Raw genomic sequence first — 19,846 nt, forward strand, 5'->3', positions numbered from 1 at the left:
CTGTATTAGTTACTCTTGTCTATTAGGATGTGTAAAAGGTTGCATTCTGGACCATTTTAGCACTATTTGCAACCTTATCTCGCATGTAGTGGCACTTACTCATGTCACAAGTCCCAAATTACTTCCAACGGGACTATGTGCTTGAGCTAGAACTACTCAATGAGAGTTAAGAATTACAGAGCTGGGCCCTAAATAGTAGTACAGTAGTTTCTTCCATGAAGGTCATCGTAAATGTGTATAATAAATGGCTCTCAGTGTAGATGTCTAAATAAGGTGCCACCAGACTCTTTGTTGTTTTTGTAGATACAGACTAACACGGCTACTTCCTGATACTTAAATAATGGTTTGTGGTTTTAAAAATCATCATCTGAACTTTTCTAGTGGAAAAATAAGGCTTTCCAAAGAGGTGTGTGTAATAACGTTGCTCTTTCAGTTCATCAGTGCAAACCAAGCTTATATTAGTTTCCCAATACAGGTAGGAAATGCATATAATTTTCCATTTGGAGGGAGGGGCGGGGGAGAGAAACATCCCAAAAGCATGTTCACATGGTATTGTTTTAATATTACTTCTGTAATACAATTTGTGCTGCTCCCACACAACCACACAACTTTTCAAATATATAAAAGAGCTGAAGATACCCCTTCTTTATATTTCTCTGCAGTAAAACACCAGTTATGTTAAGCAGTCAAACTTCACAATCATTATGTTCCCAACAGACAGACAGACAAAAGGTTTTTCTCCCTCTCAGTGGATGACTAATTGGGTGGGGAAATACACAATTATCACTAGCATTTTATCTTTTAAAAGTTGTATTTGAAATACCATCTGCTTCATTTCAAAGCTAACTCCTGCTGCTCAACAGGCTCATAGATAGCAGAGGGAAATGGGGATTAGAAACATGGGATACTTTGCCTATCCCTTTGCCCTTCTTTCCACTCCCCCCTCCCCACCCCACAGCCCTTGGCTTTAAAAACTGTTCAGTGGGTTTGTTACTCTGCCAATTAAAACCATTGCCTTTGAATTCTTCTCATAAACTGCTAGTAGGAACGGTTTGTTCAGTGTTACTTCCAGTGGCAGCGAGCCTTCATTTTCTTCTAAGGGGTCTTTTGGTAGATCATCTCCGTTCTTCAGTTTGAAAAGGGCCTTATTTATAACCTGAAAAGCAAATATGTAAGTGAATCTGGAGTCACCAGAGCATGACACTGAAGTGATAAATGAAAGCCTATGAAGTATTTTCATTTACTCGTAATAACCAGTGACATGGAGATCAGCAGTAAACACATCAGATGCAGTTTATAGATAATTGAGGTGTTTGTTCCAATAAAGCACTCACACCAAAAAAAAAAGCTAGACAACCTGGCAAATACTCAGCCTGATTCTATGGAATAAATATAGAAATCCTATTCACTTTGATGGGGTGAGATTTCACCCTAATCAGTCCATCTAGGTAGAAAAATCAGGAGTAAAGTCACACATGGTGTCTCCAAGAATACTTTTCTCCTTTTCATGAATATAAAGATCACCTCCCTAGTCTTCCCCCTCAGGGCTAGATGTTAGGTCTCTGCCCCCAAATAGGTAATGTCTCTCACTTCCTGACAACCTCATTGCACTGGTTTTCTGCACAGACTTATTTCTTTACCTCTGACTTAAGTTCCAGGTGCTGTCTCCTTTCTGCTAATTGCCTGTTAACAGGGTGAGAGAGGGTTCTTGATGTATAAAGTCAGGATGGCACTTTTGGAGCAACAAAAACCTACCCCAGCATTCAGAAGTTTTCCTTCCATTGCTCAGTAACCATCTCTCAACTTTGGAAATTAGCTAGGTCTCAGAAGCTATCTACCTGGGTATTAACTTGCAAAGGATAAATCTTTTAAAGGTTTGAAAGAAGATTCATTAGTAACACATTAAATCAGCCATTGATTATATGGAAATTAGTTGATAGATGGACTAGTTGATGTTTGTACAGTGTTTTGAATATGAATAGCGCTATATAAAAGCAGTGTGTGTCTGTAGTAACCATACAAATGATGCCACTTGGAAAAATGAACACACAAAAACAAGGTAAAATAAATTGACCATCCCAATTTGATGCAAAGTTGTCATCTTAACAGTCTAGTGCAGCGTTTCTCAACCTGGGGGTTGTGGGATGGGTTCGGGGGCAGGGGAGGTGTCGCATTAGGGATGGCAAGCAGGGTAATTGACCCCACCACAGAGGGCCCTATGAAGCTAAGTTACATGCTTCAGTCCATGCTCAGCGCTGTGAAGTGCGAGTATAGTCGCGCCGCCAGCACTGCGAGAGCTCTCTCGCAGCACTGCAAGTAATCCACCTCTCCGAGGGGAATAGCTTGCAGCACTGCAAGAGAGCGTGCAGCGCTGCAGGCGATGATTACACTGGCGCTTTACAGCGCTGCGCTCAGGGGGGGTGTTTTTTCACACCCCTGAGCGCAGCAAGTGCAGCGCTGTGAATTGCCAGTGTAGCCAAGGCCTTAGGGAGGGGAGGATCAAAACAAAAAAAATTAAGTCCAAAGTGAGCTGCCAGCCCAAAAAGGTTGAGAAAAACTGATCTAGTGTGTCCATGTTCCAGATGCAGGTTTCAGGTAAGGTAGCAGCTCCCGTGCCCCATGGGCTTTGAAGTATTCAGGGAGGGCACTGAACAGCCTACAGCCCTCCCTCAGCTACAGTGGTTACAGTTTGAGCTTGCTGAAATATTCAGAGCGGAATATATTTGTCAAACCATGCTCCTGCTCATAAACAAACTTAGAGTTCTATTACATTATTTACAAATGAGAGGGACCCTGTCTCCCTATATTTTTGTACAGCGCCTTATGCAATAGGACCTCAAACCTGACTTTTTGATTGTGATGCTATTTTAATGCATGTAGTAGCGATGCTGTCTGAACCGTTTATGCAAACAAACTTCATTCTGGGAGTTGTTCCCAGAGCAGTTACTTTGTTGTTCCTGGCCATTCAGTACGGCCCTTCTCCCCCACCCCCAACACCACTGTCTTTGCTGTTTGTTATGTTATATTTTTAGATGATTTACATACATTTGGTTGGACAAAATACATGGGTGAAGGTGTTTCTTAATATGGCTGGCATGTACTGTACCTTTCCAACAGTAAGATTGGCATCGCTTATTTTAGTAAGATTTGCTTTCTTCCCCAGCAGTGCAGACAAATTCATGTTCGTGAGCAGTTCCTGAAGATCATACGCACTTTGTATTGTTAACTCTGGCAAAGATAATTTAATATGTCTGTAGAAAATATGTTTAAAAAAAGAAAGGTATGAATGATTATTGTTCCACCAATATCTATGGGGGGAAAACCCATAAAATGACGTTGGATTTTAAACCAGAGGAGGCTAAGCAGAGGCGTTGTGTGTATAGGCATACAAGAATAATCATTTTTCAGTGTCGCAGACCAATAGAAGCTGTGTGCGCTGTTTCTGAGGGGTAACTTGCCCACTATTATGGGCGGAGTGATAATGAAATATGGCCCTGATCCAGTAAAGCATTTAGGTAAGTGTTTAACTTTAAGCATGAGTAGCCCCATTGATGGGGCCTGTATTACCAGTTCTAGCAAGGCTTTTGTTTGTTTTTTTGCTTTTTTGGGAAGAGGCAAAATAGCAGGGGTAAAATCTTGGCCCCATTGAAGCCAAACTCCAATCAACACGTAAAAGGAGGGGACAAAATAAGGTTGAAAAGTTGTGACTTGAGAACACACATAGTTGTCCCGAGCTAGGATAAATACAAGGGTTAGCTTTCCTCATGCTTCTAGACCACTGATCATCCCCTGGTGTAATGGTGTTGCACAGCTGGATGCATTGTTGTGTTTTGGAAGGGTTGTTATGCCTTCCTCGGAAGGCTCTGGCCACTGTTAGAGAGAGGAAACTGGCTAGCTATGGGCCATTGGCTTGTTCTGTTTTCGTAATCCCTATATTCTTGTATGAGATTGTTTGTACATTTAAATATACCTTGGTGACAGATTTTGCAGCCAAGTAGAAGAAGGATGCAAGGAAAGTTCCGACTCTATCTGGTTCAGGTCATTGCTGTTGACAGGCTGCACCAGCACGAGTAAAGTGTTCTCACTGACAGGAACTTTGATTACTGAAAAATTCTTGCTGTCATCCCTCTTGTACTGAAATGTTCCAGTTACGGACAGCATAGGTACCAGGATCTTTGTGTTTGAATCAGTCCAGAACTCCTGAAGCTCTTTCAGTTGGGAGGCTTTCTTCACATTGGCTGAAAACCAGATTGAGAAAGGGAGGAGGTCCAATTTATTTATGTATTATCGCTATTTAATCATTACAAGAGTCACTTTTTCTTTTGAGTATACAAATGTGACATTGTGCAAGAGAATTACATGCCTAATGTTAACTCTGTGAGTGAACATGCTGTGCTGCTGAATGCACCCGGGGTGGCCTCAGGCAAAGGCTAAGGTACCTATGGCACCATATGTAAAAGAACCATCAGACTGTTATTGGGACTACTGTGGTCATTCAACAGTTTGCTATTGTTGTATTCAAATATTTTGTATACAATATGTTGTATTAAATAATATTAAAAAGAAACTCAAAACTTGATATAATATTGGTGGAAAGTAGGGTTTGTCTTAACCTGAGTGCTAGTCTCCATCAATAAATAGATATATTTGGGCATGGCAGAATTTGATTTTAATTTTTTAAATAATTTAGATGAATAGTGATGTTTTTAGCAGTTTTTTCTATTTTGATTTATGGAAATTTTCACAGTTGCACAAAATTTTTTAAATCAAATTCTAATAAGTTCTCAAGCAGCGTGTTTTTTAATTTGCCTACCTCTAAATTTTTATGATCTATTAAACAATTTTTTCATCAGTTTGTGAGTGCATGATGAACTTGACATTTACCAATAATCTTGTCCTTCCAAGCCTAGATGTATCAATGTTTTTAGTGTCAAATATGTTATGAATAATAAATATGGAAAATGAGGCTACTGTTAGCACATGAAATGTACACACTAAGTACATTACAGTACAGAAATTCTTCCCTCTGAAACACGCTTGCATGAGAAGAGTATTATGCACAATATTACCTCACCTTAAAGAAGAAACGGATAAGAAGATACATGAAAGAAGTATACATAATAATGAAGGGGAGAGACGGTATATTGGCCACAGCTATTCACTTCTCCTCATAATTTAAGAATAAGGGGACATAAACTGAAAAGGAAGCAACTTTAAAATTAATAAAAGGAAATATTTTTTTCATACATTGTAAAACACAGCCTGTGGAACTCATTGTCACATAATATTAGAGGCCATGACTAGAGCAGTATTCAAAAACAAATTGGACATTTATATGGAAAACAAGCATATTCAGCATTGTAAAAGTAAATATGTTTTTAAGGAGTTTTGGAACCCTCACACTTAAGGCCATACCTTAAACCAACTTCTAACTATTTTGGGTTAGGAGGAAATTTTCCCCAAGGGGGCGGGGGAAGTGGCAGGTTATCCCATAGCTGTCTCCTGTAGGAATTCTTTTTCCTTCTTCCGAGGTAGCTAGTACTGCCCTCTGTCAGAGCCAGGACACTAGATTAGCTGGACATCAGGTCTGCTCCACTACACTTCCTATGATCCTATTAAATAAACATAACTCTCACTTTGAGTCACCTCGTTCTGATCAGAGAGCTAATCTCACTGAGATTATTAAACACAAACCTTGGTTGCTAAAGGTCTGCAATTTGAACCCTGAACACAGTTGAGGAACTTCACTTGCTGGTGATACGTTATTTTGCTAAATACTGTCAGTGAAAAGTCCTTGGTTTGGCAAACAGATCAGCATGACTATGACACTGTACTGCCTCTGCAATATCAGTACTAGTTGCTATAGTTAATTTTGAGTCTGATTTTGCATCACTGACATCTCCGAGAGCTTTGCCATTGACTTTGGGTGCAGGGTCAACCTCATTACCATTTGGTGGGCCAGATCCTCAGCAACTGTAAATCTGCACAGTTCCATTGACTACATGGATTTCCCCAGCTAAGTATCTGGCCAACTGTTTTGTAAATCATACTATGTCTCTATTAGGTCTTTCGAATAACATTAGTGTGTGAAGGGAGCTATCCCCATTTTCCTGGTAATGAAATATTCACCCTCCAAAAACATTGAATCACCAATCACCAAGCTACTGAGACTTTGCCAGCCCATTTGTCACATCATTATATTCAGCAGGAGTAAGTGGGAAATAACCTTTAATTAAATACACACAGTATTCATAAATTCCAAGTCCAGAATGGACCACTGTGATCATCTAGTCTGACCTCCTGTAGAGCACTGGCCATAGAACTTCCCCAGAATAATTCCTAAAGCTTATTTTTTAGACAAACATCCCATCTTGATTTAAAAATTGTTAGTGGTGGAGAATCCAGCACAGCCCTTGGTAAATTGTTTTATTGGTTAATTATTCACTGTTCTAAATTATTCCTTATTTCCACTCTGAATTTGTCTAGCTTCAACTTTCAGCTATTGAATGATGTTACCTTTCTCCGCTAGATTGAAGAGCCCATTGTTAAATGCTTGTTCCCCACCTAGTTACTTAGACTGTGATCAAATCAACCTTTAACCTTCTTTGTTAGACTCAAGGAGCTCTATTTAGTTTATCGCTATGTCAGATATTCTAATCCTTTTATCATTCTCGTGGCTGTTTTCTGAACCCTATCCAATTTATCAACATACATCCTTCTTGAATTGTGGGAAGCAGAAGTGGACACAGTATTCCAGCAGCAGTCACACCAGTGCCAACTACAAAGGTAAAATAACCTCTCTACTCCTGTTCAAGATTCATCTGTTTATGCATCCAAGGGTCACATTAGCCCTTTTGGCTAGAGCATCATCCTGGGAGCTCATATTCAGCTGATTATTCACCATGACCCCCAGATCTTTTTCAGAGTTAATTAATGGAGATATCCTATCTCCTAGAACAGACCTTGAAAGGTCATCAAGTCCACCCCCCTGCCTTCACTAGCAGGACCTAGTACTGATTTTTGCCCCAGATCTCTAAGTGGCCCCCTCAAGGATTGAATTCACAACCCTGGGTTTAGCAGGCCAATGCTCAAACCACTGAGCTATCCCTCCCCCTCACTGCTTCCCAGGATAGAATCCCCCATCCTGTAAGTATAGCCTGCATTCTCTGTTCCTCTATATATACATTTAGCCATATTAAAGTGCTTTTTTCTTGTAATAGGAAACAAAAGAAAGACGGGAGTGCCTCTATAATAGGAAAAGATCATCTTAGCTGGACAACTGAAAGAAATGCTTTTTTACTGAGACTCAACTAGTGTCAAGTCACTGGCTTTGTGTAACCTTTACACTGCTTTATCAAAGGAAGGAGGCCTATATCAAGAAGGACATGAGAAGGGAGGGAGAAAGGTACACAGTCTAGCAGAAACATGCTGAAACTCTAGGCTGACAAGCTAGGAGAGAACTCTGGACACACACACATACCCCACCGCACCACCACCCAGAGAGAACCGTTGTTCATCTATGCTTCAAGTAATATTTCCCATACTTAGTAACACAATTTTTGCACCCATCTAGTAGAGCAGGTCAGAAAATGGCTTTCTATTCTGTGGAAAACGTTGATCTTTTGTCAAAAAACCAAGCATTTTCCATTGAAAACCAATGTTTTGGGGTTTTCAATTAAGTGTCTGTTTTTTGCAGAAAATTTAGACTTTCTGTGGAAAATGTTCCACAGAAAAACAGTCTGGATGTGGAAAATTTTTGCCTAGCCCTACCGTCTGACTGTGCTATTCTAGGATTGGCCTGCTAAACCCAGGGTTGTGAGTTCAATCCTTGAGGGGGCCATTTGGGGATTTAAATAAATAAATAAATTTAGTTGGGGATTGGTCCTACTTTGAGCAGGGGGTAGAACTAGATGACCTCCTAAGGTCTCTTCCAACCCCAATATTCTATGATTCTCACGTTGATTTTTAATTAGTTCTTTTTGCAACTTTGAAAAAACATTTTCTAACACCCCACCCCCCCAAATAAATTGTGTGTTTAATCAAGTGTGGCCTGCAAGGAAGTCAAAAATAGTTCTTGTTCCCTTTTTGTTGTGGCTGTACTATGCTTGACAGTTCCTTTAGGAACATGGTGGTTGTACCACAATGCATTCTGTAATGTGGAGAGTGGCTCAGTCTTTATTTAAAATCACTATATATAAGTGGGTTACAACTTGGAGGTCTAGAATAGTGAAACCTTGGTTTCTAATTGGGTCACTACCACCTAGACAGTCCCATGACTATGGGTAATATCTTATGATCACATGGAATATAGCCTAGAAGAATTTGATACATTTTCCTTTCCTGCGTTTACTGGGAGAAAATGTGAAGCTTGTAAGTGTAAGCTAACATGGCTGCTCTTCGGTAAACAGAAGAGCCAAGCAAGATCTGCTGAACAGTAGGGATGGGCTGCAGCAATCGTTATTTTCTAATCCCCCCCCCCCATGTCTGAACTGCTTTTCTCCAGCCCCAATGTGGAGTCTGTGGTACGTGTGTGTGCATCCTCCTCCTAAGAGAGCAGACGAAATAGAGCTAGACCGGTGAAGCAGAGAGACACGACCCACGCACATTCCTAAATCAAACGGTGAGTTTCAAACACAGGGGAAGGCGATCCAAAGAAATAGCTTTGTTATAGAAAACGCTACCCGCTCTGGTTGTGCCCAGCTCACAGCAAAGTTAAAAGGTAAAGAGTCCTCTCATGATAATACACCGCTACCTCGTTATAACGCGACCCGATAGAACACGAATTCGGATATAACGTGGTAAAGCCATGCTCCGGGGGGGGCGGGGCTGCGCACTTCGGTGGATCAAAGCAAGTTCAGTATAACGCGGTTTCACCTATAATGTGGTAAGATTTTTTGGCTCCCGAGGACAGCGTTCTATCGAAGTAGAGATGTACCTGTTATTTCTACAGCACCAACACTGAGCCAAGCACCTTATAGACCAGTCTGAAGATAAGCTTACTGCCTTGAATAGCCAGCGCCTTTCATCTGAGGAGCTCAAATTAGTTTACTGAGGCCTGATTTATCCTAAAAAGTTAGGTCGACTCAGCTACGTTTCTCAGGGGTGTGAAAAATCCACACCCCTGAGCAACATAGTTAAATTTACCTAAGCCCTGGCGTAGAGAGTGCTAGGTCTAATTCTTCTGTCCACCTGGCTACTGCCTCTTAGGGAGGTGGATTACCTACGCTGATATGAGAACCCCTCCCATTGGCATAGGGAGTGTCTACACCAGTGGTTCTCAAATTTTTGTACTGGTGACCTCTTTCACATAGCAAGCCTCTGTGTGTGACCCCCCCCCCTTATAAATTAAAAACACTTTTTTACATATTTAACACCATTATAAATGCTGGAGGCAAAGAAGGGTTTGGGGTGGAGGCTGACAGCTTGTGACATCCCCATGTAGTAACCTTATGACCCCCTGAGGGGTCCTGAATCCCTGATCTACACTGAAGTGCTACAGTGGTGCAGCTATACCATTGTAGCATTTCATGTGTAGACAAGCCCTACCATTAAAAAAATTGAAGCTTATCACACCCACGAGAGATAGGGAAGTCTGATCTCCAGCTTACAGGTGGGGAAACTGAGGCACAAAAGCACTCAAGCTCCATTAGAAGCCTAAGTCTCATTGAATGTCAGTTGGAATTTAGGCACTTTTGAAAGGGGGACTTAAGCTGCTGTCACTGAGGGTTTTTTGAAAATTTTACCCACAGAGCTTAAGTGACTCACCCAAGGTCACAAAATGTGACTGTGGCACATCCAGGAATGGGACCCAGTTCTTCTGACTCCCAGGACTCTAGCTTAGTCACTATCCCACAATTCCTCCCTGGTCTCTTTTGGCCATTAATACATTGTGCAACGTATTTGACAATAGAGTTCTTGTCATTACAGTTGGTGGTTGCAGCCACTTGACCCTTTGGTATCACTGACCCAATGTAAAAGTGGGCTCTCCACCCTTGTTTAATAAAGACTTAGGATGAGGTTTTCCAAAGCACTCAGCACTGAGCTAACTCTGCTCCCATTGAAAGCCATGGTCAAACTCCAATCGACTGCAACAGGAGCAGAGTAGGCCAGCCCCAAGCCCGTTTTGAAAAGCCTATTGATGGAGAGCAGCACCAAAGTGACCACAATATAACCATTTAATTAAATCTTAATATTACTTGGTTCCTGACTGTTGTCCCAGTAGTAGTGCATGACTCTCATGAGAGAGGCTATATGGAAGTGGAGGCGTTCAATTTCAAGGATCCCAACATGTCTTAACAGACTGTAGGTGTAGCCATTGCTCATCCACCCCCGAAGAGCAGCCACCTCTTGGATGGACTATATCAGCTCCTGTGTGCCAGTAGCAGTCCACAACCCCCGTATTTTAGAAGGGAAGGTGGATGCTAACTATCCAACTGGAGCTACAGGGGGAGTTCTAATTAAGCAGAAAGGAACTATCCTGGTTGGAATTGGACAGAGCATCAGGCTGAGTTCTCCTAGTCTTGTGAAACTCCTCTTCTTCTGAAAAATACCCTGGCATTTTTGGGGACCAGGAGCCCTTTCCACCCATGCCATGTGAAATGTGCAGGAGTGGAAACATTACTTTAGGACTTTGGCAGTACTCAGGAAGGTTTCTGATGTAGCATCTTTGCCCCGCCTGGGGCCAGCAGAGAGGCAGAACAGGCAGGCAGTGGGTATGATTGGTTTGTTTCATAGGCTGGGGACCCAAACCTATGGATCTCTACACAACTGGTCAGAGGAAATCTCCCTCCATTTTCCCCTCAGTCCCCATTACGCCTGGCAATCACTCTGTGACTGGCTGACAAGTGTTGCCTGTCACAGTCTGTCTGTAGATGGGGCACTGATGGCCTATGCACCAGGGGAGAAGGATGACCTTGTAGTTAAGGCACAGGAGTGGGACTCGGGAGATCTGGGCTCAGTTTCTGAGACAGACTTCCTGTGTGACTCCGGGCAAGTCACTTACTTTAAATGCGGTTTCACATCTGTAACAGGGGGATTGTAATACTTCCTTTTTCCCACCCTTTGCCTTGTCTATTTAGACCATAAGTTCTTTGGGGGATAGTGACTATTTTTTGTACGGCACCGAGCACAAAGAAGAACTTGCTCTACCAACAATACAAACAGTAAGGCTATTATTATTTATTAAGTGCAGTACTAAGGCCACATCTTGCAGCACTCTAGGTTTCCAGCTGAGGTCATCTAGCTGCTGATCAGGCCTGATCCTGCTTAACCTAAGAAAGCAAAGCCCAGGGTGGTAGAGTTGTGAGGTACAAAATGTGCTGGCTTGCAGAAACAGATGAATCTGAGGTCATTAGCTGCCCCCCTGAGATTGCCATTGAAATTCATGCTCGTTCTTACCTTTAAACTGAATGTAAGTCACAAACAGCAGGGTGGTAGAAGGGTCTATGTTTGTCAGTACATTCTGGGTTCTGCTGACATCTTTGCCCTTCACAAAGCTTTCGATTAATTCTGCTGCCTGACTTGGGTTCGTAAAGTCAACAGCTCGGGCATAGAAATAATCGGCAGAAGGGGCCAGGCTGTGCACGAGTGATTCGGATAAACGCACACTGGGAGCAGAGAAGAGGCAGGAAAGCTTGGTAAAAAGCGGATCATCAGCTCCACTTGAGAGGAGCAGGTCATCCATGGTCTTCAGGGTCAAAAGGACTTTGTGTCCATCCACTTTGGAGGTGCAGTCTGGGTCACCGGAGGGGGGAACGAATCCCAAGAAGTTCTGTAAATCAGCTGCTGTCTGTTCAGAGGCCCCTAAGTAGAACGACAACAAAGACCTGTAGAGATTGGTAGGTGACAGGAGAATGTTTTCACCCTTCAGCGTTTCCTTCAGCGCGCCATAGAAGCGCATACCAAGAACATGCACTAGGTCTTTCAAGTAGCTCAGCCTTTGGTCACGCTTGGTATCCGAGCTTTGTGTTCCCAGCTTGGTTTTGTCTTTCAGGTTCTCTTCGTAGGCAGGGATGGTTTGGGACTCAATGGAAATGGGGACAAACATTTTCTCCTCCTGCGTCAAGTTGTCCAGCTTCTCGCAGCTGCTTTTGTTGTAGGAAAACAGATGGAAGGGGTGGACGTAGACCCGGTCGCACACTACGGTGCTCAGGCACAGGAAGAAACACAGGAGGCTCACTCCTGGATTCATGTTGAAGAACAATTTCAGCAAAGTCTGTTTAAAAAAAAAAAAAAGAAGAAGAAAGGGTGGGGGGTTTAGCTAATTAACATGCCGTTTACTTTGTTCCTCTCACGGGCAGTGTGAGATGTTAACATTGCTTTTCCTCGCAGGCAAGAAATCAGACCAGTGGGAGTTTTCAAAAGGGTTTAGTATTGGCCTAACTCTGCTCTGACGGAAAACAATGGTAAAATATCCATTGAGCAAAATGGGAGCAAATGCTGGGTGCTCTTGAAGTTCCCACCCCCAGTGTGTGTCACTGGTACGCTATAGCCCCCAGGCACGTTGCAGCTGAGTGCCTCTCATTTCAATGTGCATATCTTCACAAGATCCCTGTGAGGTAAAGAAGTGCGATTAACCCCCTTTCACAGATGGACAACTGAGGCACTGAGAGATTGTGACTTGCCCAAGCTTATACAGAAGTCTGTGGCAGAGCAGGGAATTGAAGCCAGGTCTCTGAACTCCCACCCTGCTGCCCCCCACCCCACCAGCACTATGCCATCTTTCTCCTCTGTGTATCTAATCATCATAGTACTTAGCACTTATTTTCAAAATGCAGTACAAACACTCAGTAATTCTCACATGTGGTCTCTGACATGCGTTGTGTTCTCTCTACCTCTCTCCCTCCTTTCATGGAAACTTCAGCATTAGCAGATGCTGGGATATTTTTTTTCCACATTACTTCCCTATAACAATTGCTGTTCTAGAAGTCATGAACAACGTTTGCTATACTGGATTAGCAATTTCCATCTTGTACTGAGACAATTTTCAACTCTCATTTTACTTCATTAGAAATCATATTTCACTGTGTGAGTTCACTCTGGATTTCGGAGTCTATCCATGGAGAGAGAGACACGTGTGTACCCAATACTGATTTGTTCTTACAGATTTTGCATGTTCTAATTATCTTTACTGATATACCAAATTTTGCCTGTTTCTGAATTTTTGGAGCGTCGTCTTTAAATTTGAAGCTGTGGATTGGAAACCTGCACGTTTCATATTAAAAGGTGTCATAATTTGTGAATTTGCAAGATAGTAACATCCATTGTACTTCAAAATATTTTTATTTAGGGCCAGATTCTGACACCTTTCATCACAACGATCAGTGCCTTACTCCATAAGTGGTTCTGCTGATTTCAGTAGAACCACTTATGGAGTATAGTACAACTTATTATAGCTCAGTGGTTTGAGCATTGGCCTGCTAAACCCAGGGTTGTGAGTTCAATCCTTGAAGGGGCCACTTAGGGGTCTGGGGCAAAAATCAGTATTGGGTCCTGCTAGTTGAAGGCAGGGGGCTGGACTCGATGACCTTTCAGGGTCCCTTCCAGTTCTATGAGATAGGTATATCTCCATATATTCTTATATTATTAACATGAGCATGGGTATCAGAATTGGGTCCCTCTTCTAGCCCTTTCCTGGCTCTGCAGGGTTCATGAATGGTGCAAGATGAGAAAACAGGCTCGGTTTTCAGCTCTGCTCTTCTTCGGTAGTTGTAGAAGGTCTGACTGGCAGCTGCTGTGAATCTGGCAGTCTGACTGAGCCTGCTGAGAAGTGCCTTAGCAACATGGTCTGCAATGGGCTCTGTTCCTTTTTACCACCTTCCTTCTTGGTGCTCATTGTTTATACTGATTGATGGTGTTTGTGATTTGGATATATTCTCTAGGTGGCAGGCACTTTCATGGCATGATTTATGATACCCCATTGTCCAGATGGAAGGCACTACAGCTGAGGATCTCAAAGTGCTTTATAGTTAGTAATGCTGGAAACCTCCCAGCACCTGTCTGAGGTATTACCCCATTTTACAGATGGGAAGATTGAGGCACAGAGAGATTAACTACGAACTAAAATTCACACCATTAGATAGCTGCACTACCAGGTCTGCCTGCACACTAACATGTACATTTAAATCCCCAGTTGTGTACACCTCTCTAGACACGTGTGCAAGCTGGAGATTTGCTCATGCACAATAGAGTAGCTGGAAATTTGCACACCTGCCTACTTACTGAAAATCAGGCCCTAAGGGACTTATTCAAGGTCACGCAAGTCCGGGGAAGAGGACTGGAATAGAACCCAGCTTTATTGACTCCCAGTTCTACGCCTAAAGTACAGATCTATTCTTTCTCCCTGTTTAGCTAGCATACTACCTCCTTTATTAGTCCAGTCACGGCCTTCAGCTCTCAGCACTACAACATTTCCTTCCTTCCTTCCTTCCTTCAGCAGCAGCTTTTGGCTTAAATCCATTGGTGGTGCTCAAAGCAAACTTCCCATCCCAGAGTTTCGATCAAGATGCAGCTAAATCTCTAAGGCATCAAATCTATGTTGGGATTATTTAGTAAATTATAGCAGACTGCTTGCAACTAAACTGAGCAAGATGCTTTCCTGCTCCTCTTCTCATAAAAGGCATAGCTACTCCTCCAGCTGTGCTGAATGTATTTCCAGCCAGGTCTCTTTAGCATTTCCCAGGTGATCAGTAGGCAATTGCAACAGAAAGGCCAAGAATTAAAGGGCACTGCAATTCCATCCCTAGTCCATTTGGCCCATTAGAAACCAAGTTTTAAGAATCCTTTCCCATGGTGAAAAGGATTTTGTCCCATCTACGCTAGCAGTGAAACTGTCTTCTGCCTTGGGGCATGTGATTACCAGGCTAGCTGTACTGTGTCCCTTCTCGCCATCTTTCCAGGTGTACCCTCTCCCCCCCCACACGGCAGGCTTCTCCTGGACTAGAATTCTGCAATCCATCCATTCTCAGAACAGGGCCGGAGTTAGGCCCTGGTACTAATCATGTCTAATTCTAGGTCCAGCTGTCCTTGGACCCTGCCAGGGAATCTCAGTGGGAGCCTGTGCCAACATGTGCTTACAGAGAGAAACAACTTCTTCAATACAAAGCCTGATTTATTTTGCCCCAAAGGTACACAGCTCTTAAAGAAGTGGGTTTATACCAACATAGAGGCCTGACATATATGCCCTTACCTAAGCTGAACCTTTCTCTTTATCTTTAGCTTAGGTGGCTCTGACTTGGGAGAAGCAACCTATGCTTCTTGCAGCCTTCCCTCTGTCTCTCTGTCAGCCTGTTCACTGGCACATCCTGGCCAGCCAGCCTCTCTCACTCATCCAAAACCCCCTCCATTTTCTAATGCCTTTCAGGGTTTTTTTGTCTCCTTTGATCCAGGCTTAGCCTTGGGGAAGGTACCCCAATTTACCCTGAACGGAGCCAGCTATTGTTACCTTAAATCCTTTGAAGCTGCATAGTTGGGAGTACGTCCACACTGGAATAAAAGCCCCTCAGCACAGCCACAGCTGGTCCCAGTCAGCTGACTCAGGTTCATGGGGCTCAGGGGCTGTAAAATTCTTGTGTAGACATTCGGGCTGAAGCTGAAGCTGGGGCTCTGGAACCCCGCGAAGGGGGAAGATCCCAGGGGCTGGGCTCCAGCTTGAGCCTGGACATCTACACAGCAATTTTACAGCCTTGCAACCCAAACCCACGGCAGCTGACCAGGGCCAGCCGCGAGTGTTCACTTACTGAGTAGACATACCTGGAGAGGCTGTCTTGTCAGTGGGGTTGTTTCATGTTTCCTGGGTTCCTTACCCACCCCCCTTTACAGCCTCCTTTGATTTTAACTCTGCATTCAGGCAGGTAACTATACCAAACTGAACAGGGAGACAGTCACACTCAGTATTCATAAAAAATAGTACAGACATTCTCCCAGTTTGTCATAGATTCATTGCTGGCCACCCTTGTTACCAGCAGGACAGTTTCCTAGTGCAGCCAAATCCATAGCATTACTTCTTCCAGATAAGCACCGAGGCTGAGCCTGTATCTGAAAGAGAAGATTTCACTCTCTGGGGATGCCAGTCCAGAGCCTTTCACCAGCGCTAAAAAGTCATTTAAAAATTAACATTCTAAGCAAAACCATCTATTCAATCAACAGGTTTGCTAGCCTTTGTCCTTAGTCTCACCTTACCCTCTTACGGTATCTTCCGCAAACCCGGCTCCTCTCAGCACTTGCTGTATCTGAAGCACTCTACCATGACTGCTGGCACATTTATGCCTTTTCGAAAGGGAAAACCCTTTCCAGTGCTGTCTTCAGTGCCGTTCCACAGAGCTACATTGCATCACCAAGTGGAGGGGTGAGTGGAGGCTAGATCAAACCAGATGGGACCAGATGAAACATGAGGATGGCTGAACACTAGACCTATTGGCGGGTTTACAGATCAATACACAACCTTTAACCAAGCATAGCATAGTCTTCTGTTACACGTTCACTGGCCAGGCCTGTGACTTTCTGTTATGCATATGGACCTGTAGTAATGCCAGATAAAAAGCCAGCTCATGTTCTTGTAACCTTTCACCCCTTTCCCTTCCCTGCTGACTACAGATACATTGCTACATTTAGGACCAAATTTATTCCTGGAGTAACTCCATTAGGGTGTGACTTTTAAACCATTTTTAAAGCTAGCCTGTAAAGTCATTCTTCTAATAATTAGATGTGGGCCCTTTGTCAGGTTTTATCTGCACTAGAGTAGGGTTGCCATGGTTTTGGAAATTAATACAGGCCTAGTGATAGAACTTGGGCTTTCAGAAGAAAAGAATCTCTTTCCCATCCTTCATTTTAGGCCATCCAGCAATATAGACTCCAGAGATAGAGGTGGCAGAATTCTACCTCAGGCAGAACTCTGGCTGCAACCTGTGCAGCCATTAGGAACTCTAGGAAGTTGTTTGCTTTTCCCTCCCTAAGACACTGGTTGTACACACAAAAACAAAGGGATAGGCACGTTTCCCAATTAATCCCACCTGGTGACAGCCACTTGAAGGGTACACAGAAAGCACACACCTCTCAAACCTGCTCACAAGTCAGTGCAGAGGATCCCAGTCTGGTTTCCCACGCTTCGTGTCTGATTTCAAGATGATGATTTGCTTCCTATATTATTCCCACCATTGCCTAATCCGGGTTACACATTAGCTTTCCCCTCTTATCTGATTTCTGTTCCAAATGTTCTGGGATATATTGCTGTGTTTTTCCATTTGTTATTAATCCTCATTGCCCCCTTCAGCCACTATTTGCTCTTCTTCACTGAAGAGCTGATTTCATCAGCTTCACAGCCATTATTTCCACTGTGTCCTACTTTCCCATCTCTTTGGCAATATTGAAATTAAATCAGTCTTTGCCAGGTATTCTTACTGCCCTGCCGTGCCAATATGGAATCATTGCTGTCAGATGAACCAATCTCAGTGTGCAAATGTTATCAAATACTCTTCATAAATGTTAACCCTAACAGAGAGATATTAACCTGACAGCTAGCTAAAAGGAAAATATTAGATACAGAAAATGCAAAGACATTTTAGTCCAGGTACTTGTAGCTGCTGATCAGATCAAGGATGTGGCTACTCCTTTGCCAAGGACAGTCTGCACTCTGAATAAGTGTCTGGGATGATGAGGAAAGTTCTGGATAGGGCTGAGGGAAATTCAAGCACTTTCCCTTTACGCAGAAATAAATGTAAATAATGTATTCAGTTTTGTTCAATTTGGCTTCCCACCCTCCCTAATTTTGCATTGAGACTTTTCTGAGTTAAAAAATGAAGGAAACACATGAATTGTTGCTGTAAATCTCTTTTCCTCAGTGAAGTTATGCTAAGAATTATTCTGAAGGTTGCTGCTGTGGCTGGAGGGTAATAATGGTTCTACCTTTGTTGGCTTGGCCAACAGCGCATTCTTCAAACTGGAATTTATCCCTCTCCACAGAATAAGTTAACACACTCTTGACCCACCTAATGAGACTATGGATCCATGTATATTTAACCCAGATGTATTGAAACTCTCTTTATAATGAAGCAGAGTGACTGTAAAAATTTTTTTTCAGTGCATAGCAATATGCAAATAACACTGGTCTACAATTTTTGAGAAGTCGTCTGCTTCAGAGATAAAATGTGCTATTTATTATGTATTTTGATATGCTTTAAAAATCAGCAAAAGGGTTATATCAATAAAATTTATTATGAAACAAAAGGCAAAAAACTATTATGTACATAGTTTAGTCCTATTCAGTGTCTTCTTGGCTTGTCTCTTGTATTCATTAAATGGAGCATCTCTTGTCACTGTCCAGCAATAGTCTGCAAACATTGATGGGCTCCATTTGCCCTGATAGCGTTTCTCCATTGTTGCAATGTCCTGGTGAAATCGCTCGCCGTGCTCGTCGCTCACTGCTCTGCAGTTCAGTGGAAAAAAATCTAGATGAGAGTGCAAAAAATGTATCTTTAGTGACATGTTGCAACCAAGGCTTTTGTATGCCTTGAGGAGGTTTTCCACCAACAACCTGTAGTTGTCTGCCTTGTTGTTTCCGAGAAAATTTATTGCCACTAACTGGAAGGCTTTCCATGCCGTCTTTTCCTTGACACGCAGTGTATGGTCAAATGCATCATCTCGAAGAAGTTCACGAATCTGAGGACCAACAAAGACACCTTCCTTTATCTTAGCTTCACTTAACCTTGGAAATTTTCCACAGAGGTACTTGAAAGCTGCTTGTGTTTTGTCAATGGCCTTGACAAAGTTCTTCATCAGATCCAGCTTGATGTGTAAGGGTGGTAACAAAATCTTCCTTGAGTCAACAAGTGGTGGATGCTGAACACTTTTCCTCCCAGGCTCCAATGACTGTCGGAGTGGCCAATCTTTCTTGATGTAGTGGGAATCTCTTGCACGACTATCCCATTCACAGAGAAAACAGCAGTACTTTGTGTATCCATCTCCAGACCAAGCAAGAGAGCAACAACCTTCAAATCGCCACAAAGCTGCCACTGATGTTGGTCATAGTTTATGCACCTCAGAAGTTGTTTCATGTTGTCTTAGGTTTCCTTCATATGGACTGCATGACCAACTGGAATTGATGGCAAAACATTGCCATTATGCAGTAAAACAGCTTTAAGACTCGTCTTCGATGAATCAATGAACAGTCTCCACTCATCTGGCTCGTGAACGATGTTGAGGGCTGCCATCACACCATCGATGTTGTTGCAGGCTACAAGATCACCTTCCGTGAAGAAGAATGGGACAAGATCCTTCTGACGGTCACGGAACATGGAAACCCTAACATCCCTGCCAGGAGATTCCACTGCTGTAGTCTGGAGCCCAACAGCTCTGCCTTACTCTTGGGTAGTTCCAAATCCCTGACAAGGTCATTCAGTTCACCTTGTGTTATGAGGTGTGGTTCAGAGGAGGGGGATAGGAGAAAATGTGGGTCCTGTGACATTGATGGTTCAGGACCAGAAGTTTCATCCTCTTCCTCTTCCTCGTCTGACTCAAGTGAGAATGATTCTGGTGCATCAGGAACCGGCAGTCCTCCTCCGTGGGGTACTGGGCGTATAGCTGATGGAATGTTTGGATAATGCACAGTCCACTTTTTCTTCTTTGACACACCTTTCCCAACTGGAGGCACCATGCAGAAGTAACCATTGCTGGTATGATCTGTTGGCTCTCTCCAAATCATTGGCACTGCAAAAGGCATAGATTTCCTTTTCCTGTTCAACCACTGGCGAAGATTTGTTGCATAAGTGTTGCAGCATATGTGTGGGGCCCACCTCTTGTCCTGATCTCCAATTTTGCAGCCAAAATAAAGGTGATAGGCTTTCTTAACCAT

At 43.0% G+C, this 19,846-nt stretch overlaps 1 protein-coding gene across 3 annotated transcripts; it reads right to left on the reverse strand.

Moving 5' to 3' along the window:
• Positions 1 to 537: 537 nt before the first annotated feature.
• AGT (angiotensinogen) lies at positions 538 to 17,202 on the reverse strand. Of its 3 annotated transcripts, none has more exons than XM_034765140.1 (5): positions 17,050 to 17,202; positions 11,398 to 12,214; positions 3,971 to 4,238; positions 3,107 to 3,251; positions 538 to 1,156 (listed from the first exon to the last, which is right to left on the reverse strand). In XM_034765140.1, exons 2-5 carry the CDS (start codon positions 12,188 to 12,190, stop codon positions 968 to 970), a joined length of 1,395 nt encoding a protein of 464 aa, XP_034621031.1. In that variant the 5' UTR covers positions 12,191 to 12,214; positions 17,050 to 17,202; the 3' UTR covers positions 538 to 967. The 3 variants fall into 3 exon arrangements, with proteins under 3 accessions (XP_034621031.1, XP_034621028.1, XP_034621029.1); XM_034765137.1 differs by lacking the exon at positions 17,050 to 17,202 and adding an exon at positions 16,180 to 16,356; XM_034765138.1 differs by lacking the exon at positions 17,050 to 17,202 and adding an exon at positions 16,175 to 16,356.
• Between the last annotated feature and the right edge of the window lie 2,644 nt (positions 17,203 to 19,846).

The sequence above is a fragment of the Trachemys scripta genome, chromosome 3 (genome assembly GCF_013100865.1).
Source record: "Trachemys scripta elegans isolate TJP31775 chromosome 3, CAS_Tse_1.0, whole genome shotgun sequence".
In the NCBI taxonomy this organism is placed as follows: domain Eukaryota; kingdom Metazoa; phylum Chordata; order Testudines; family Emydidae; genus Trachemys; species Trachemys scripta.